Here is a 4,826-nt window from a genome sequence, read left to right on the forward strand (position 1 = left end):
ATTGCCCCTCAATTTGGGATATGAGTTTCAGGCCCACGCTACCCTCGTATCTTTCTTTCCCTCTCAAGTCACACTTTTATTCTCACGAGAGTGGTGGTCCTGCACTAACAAACATAAATCAAACACAAGAGCAGAAATTGCATTCTCGCAACCATCCACAAGGCAGAGCCATCGAGCCGGCTCTAAATCATTACTCATGCAGTCTGCTGTCATTAACGAGACGCATGATAAAAAAAGCTTCTACCTCCCAGAAAAAAAAAAAAGAAAAAAGAAAGAGAACTACATCAGCATTATGCATTACACTAGAAAAGCAAGATCAAATACATACAAATATCTTAGCAGTTAATACCACAGAAATTAAGTACGACAGAGGCACATAACCATAAAGTAGTTAAAAAGCACCAAAAGCATAAGAGTAGATATCTGGTCTGGTCGCAAATGCAAATGATCTAGTACATTTCCGTGTAACCTGAAGTTGTAATCACCGAAGAGGTTGAAACGGCAAACTAACAATTTATTGAGTAGGGCGAGGTAGTCTTTTTTCTGCTTACAAACCATATATCTTCGTTTCTGAGTCAGCCAGCTTCTTACATTGTCCTAAGCAGAGTAGGGTATCCGTAGAGCCATTCTTTGAGCCAGCCAAGGCCTTTCTGGATCTGGATCGATAAAACTATGCATTATGAACTGTTCAGCTTCTTCTTCCAAGAGATCCCTAGCCCATGTGACACGTTTGGAGGAGCAACTACCTGGCCCAAAACACCTGAAATTCCATCGAACCATCTCAATATGGGGAAAAAAAAGCCAAGTTTCATAAATAGCTGGTCTTGATGTCAATATATATCCCATTCCTACGCTGACCCATAACCCCAAGGCACATTCACATAGTATCAAACAGCTTTGTCTTTTACCCTGTTGCACGAGCAAGGTAGTATGTGATTCAATTATTGCATAAAGGCTCCTGTTAGTTTCAATGACTTAAATTCCAAAAAGAATCATTTCTTTTTCCAATTATCAAAAAATACTTTTTTTTTCTTCGTTTTCTGTGGTTCTCCAAGCCCTTAAACCCTCATACAATTTCCATTTGTGATCTTAAAAACTGAACACAATAAACATTTTCTACAATGCCCCAAATCACTAAAAGGCCTACCTGTACTCGTAAAAGCAAGCACATCTTTCATTTTCTGTCTTGCCCCAGTTATCCCAGCCACAATGCTTAATGCAAGCATCCATATAAGTGTATGCATATACAACCCTCCCAAAAGGTCCCCACGGTCTTCCAAGACATGTGTATGCTGTCTCGCCATTGCCAGTAATGACACACCTGCATTAATCCTCACAAACAGCAAATGAAATCTAATTGTACAACTTTAAAAGAAGAAAAACAGGGTAATATATATTTGTGATTAGCGTGCATACATATAGAGCTGTAGCAGCAACAAAACCCAGATAAGTACTCAAAAGTCCACTTTTACAAAGCTGATGAAAGCCTTTCAAAAATTGGTTTTGCTTTAGTTCTTGTCGATCAGAGGGAGAAGAAAGGCCAGAAGCTTGATCTTTGGTAGTAAATTCCCAAACAATTGACAAGTTTTTACACACTGAAGTTTATAGGCTACAGTAACCATCACTGTATGATAATATAACAGGCAGGATTTGGTCATACACATAATATAGGACAAAACCAATGAATAATCGTAGCTCATCAACACAGGTGGCGAGAAAGAACATTCATACATAGGACACTGCCAGAGCTTTGAATTTTACAGAAATGGAATTAATTTCAAGAATGAAATGAAAACACCAATTATAATGAATAATCAAAACCATTTCAAAATAGTTAAAGTAAAATATATAAAATGAAGGCACACCTTAAGAATATATAGCCAGTTGTCTCTTGGGAAGATTTTCGGCTTTGTGCAGTTATAAATCCAGCTGATTTGCAGTGAATATGACAATGCTCCAAAAGAGCTGTGCTATTACCAAAAATGAAGTCCACGCTTCCTTCAATATAGCAATCCTTCAAATATTGCTTCCCATAATGCAGATACAGTGTGTCCTGCATAGTTTTCATAAAAGAACATGTTGCAAAGCTAAATCACAAATTAACGACTACATTATTTTATGGTCCTGGTGAGGGATACTATTGTCTGTTAACAGCTATGCAGATGATGTTCTCCTTTTTAGCTTCTTGGAAAAATGAGGATTATAGAAATGTAGTACAATGATGAAGCTGCAAACTTACAGTCCCACTGACCTATCTTCTTCCTTTTTTATTAACCCTCATCATAGCTTTCTTCTCTTTGCTATATATAGATTGTATACAACATTGGTCTCAGATCATGAAGATCTGAATAAACAGTTAACCAAGGTGTGCAGGCGTAAGTTTGCAATCAGTATGAGAGTTTGCAACTTCAGAAATCAAACTAAACCAAATAACATAAAACTACAACATCTACCATCTAGTATCCAAAGTTTTCATCCTTCTGTATATAATTTTCATGAAAAACATATCAGCTACTACCAATGCATCAATCTTCATACCTGCCAGCCAAGGAATCTGCAATTGTAAAATGCACAGCGATCGGCAGTCACTCGAAGTGCCACAGCTTGACCAGAGCCCTACAAGGGAAAGCAAGGACTACAGCAAACGTGACCCAGTTACTTGAAAGTACTCTGAAATACCACAACATACAGCTAACTATGTAGGGACTAATAGTGTAAAGTGCAATATGCCCACTATTTATTGTTCATTCAGATCTATCATCCTATTTTTTCTTATCATTTATTCTCATAATCAAATTGGGAAGACAGACATCAAGAAGAAAAAGAACCAGCTAAAAGCTCTTCAATCTGTCACTGCAATTTAAAACTCCAAATCACATCAAAGTTGCAATTTTACCGGTTGCACTGAACACAATGGCATCAATAAGACCAGAGGACAAAAGATCACCGTGCTATAAAGATTGAATTAATTTTTGTTCAACATCTTACAAGTGAAACAATGAGTGACCTAAAAAAATGAAAAGATCAAGGCAGAATTAAATAAAAGATGATTACTTTAGGAGCAGAATTCTCAAAGGTGATATTCTCAGCAATAAAGTCCTCTCCTTCCACAATGGTACTTCCACATCCAAACGTCCCTGTTCCGATAACTCGTGATCCCTAAACAAAAACCATCTCAGCATATTTATATTGAAAAAGGAAAAAGAAAAGGTAAAATTCAATCCAATTTTAAATGGTTGAAGGAAAATAATAGGATTGAGGAATTTTGAAAGGGACCTCATGGTGTGAAATAGAGGAGGCAGTGTTGTGCCAGGTGAGCACAGTAATTTCAGGACGGAAACCGGCGAGAGTAATGAAGTTCTTGGTCTTGGGTATGTACACCGGCTGCTTGTATACACCGGGAGACACCCGAATCACAGTTCGACAAGTATTGCCCAAAGGAACAGCACCAATGGCCTCCTGCACCGTCTTGAAATCACCACTCCCATCTTGTGCCACTGTCAGAACTCTCGACCCCATTTTCCCCCTTTTGACTTCCTCAGTGTTGGAGTGTTACTCCTATCTACGTGATTTGGTTGCAAGAATCCTAGATACTGGTGGCCTTTTGGACCATACTTCTCTCTTGCTTGACTTGTAATCTAGTAACAGATCGACTGCTGAGACAAAACGCAAAGATCAATAATGGAGTAAAATTGTCGGGTTGCGAGGAGGGTAAGAATGGAATCTTGTTCTCGTCATGGATAAATTGGCCATTAGAATACGATAATACGATAAATTTAAGAGTGCGCGTGGATACATGAGTTTGTTTGGGTAGGAGTTTATTTGGATGATTTATTTGAGATAATTACTGTAGTACTTTTTGTGATGTGACGTATGTAACATAAAAAAAATGATTGAGAATATAAAACTGTGATTGAAATTTGTAAAGTAAATATTATTTGCAATATTTACTAAACCACTTGTTTTATGCGATAAAAAAGTTGGTTGAAAAATTACAATGGTGATTGAAAAAATGTGTTTGTGTGCAAGCGCAAATACTTTATTTCAAATAATCATATACCTAATAAGTTAAGAGGTAATTGCCCTTTTTTTTTAATTAAAGGGTAAGCTACAGAGTAGGTGCAAGTTTAAGAGCAATTTCTACAATTAACCCTGTTTTTGTATTACATTGCGCCTTACAGAAATAGAGTTCTCAAGTTAGAGGGAATGGCAGGATGCAATCTTATTATAGTCATGGGTAAATTGGTAGTTAGAATCTAAAAATTGACAATATTTATTTTCCATTAGATTAACCTTAACTCAAGAAGACAAAATGTTAGCTTTTCTACTTAAGGGGCAAACTGCAACTACACTTAAAACCCTTTTTTCGGGGTGCATAATGAACACTAATTAACAAAATTGATACACTTCATCTTCCATCTTGTCTCCCACTCAATTTAGATTATATACATACTCACAAAATACTAAAGCCATCTTAAAAAAAAAAAAAAACAGAGAAAGAGAGAGACATTTGTAGATCGTTTATTCACAAGTTCAAAACAGAGTTGGGACTTTATGATTAGATACAAAGAAGAAAGTGTTGCAAAATGAAAGATGATATCAGAAAAGCATTGATCAAAGTTGTAAAAAGCACAAAAACATTAATATAGGCGTATCAATATATATTGCTCTAGCTTAATTTGTCACGTACATCATTAATTTGTTTGTCAAAACATTGGAGAAAATAATTAAATAATGCTTAATTAAGGAACACTCTGTAGCCCTCATTATTAATTTATCATTAGATGATGAAATAAGTATTTTGGATCCTTAGATTATAACAATTT

The 4,826-nt window shown here is 36.2% G+C and overlaps 1 protein-coding gene across 1 annotated transcript; it reads right to left on the reverse strand.

Annotated features, from left to right (window-relative positions):
* Positions 1 to 270: 270 nt before the first annotated feature.
* LOC113688188 (pectinesterase 31) lies at positions 271 to 3,658 on the reverse strand. Its single transcript, XM_027205905.2, has 6 exons — positions 3,277 to 3,658; positions 3,055 to 3,159; positions 2,539 to 2,616; positions 1,866 to 2,053; positions 1,148 to 1,321; positions 271 to 760 (listed from the first exon to the last, which is right to left on the reverse strand). The coding sequence occupies exons 1-6, from the start codon at positions 3,517 to 3,519 to the stop codon at positions 598 to 600; spliced, it is 951 nt and encodes a 316-aa protein (XP_027061706.1). The 5' UTR covers positions 3,520 to 3,658; the 3' UTR covers positions 271 to 597.
* Between the last annotated feature and the right edge of the window lie 1,168 nt (positions 3,659 to 4,826).

Source organism: Coffea arabica, chromosome 5e, assembly GCF_036785885.1.
Source record: "Coffea arabica cultivar ET-39 chromosome 5e, Coffea Arabica ET-39 HiFi, whole genome shotgun sequence".
NCBI lineage: Eukaryota > Viridiplantae > Streptophyta > Magnoliopsida > Gentianales > Rubiaceae > Coffea > Coffea arabica.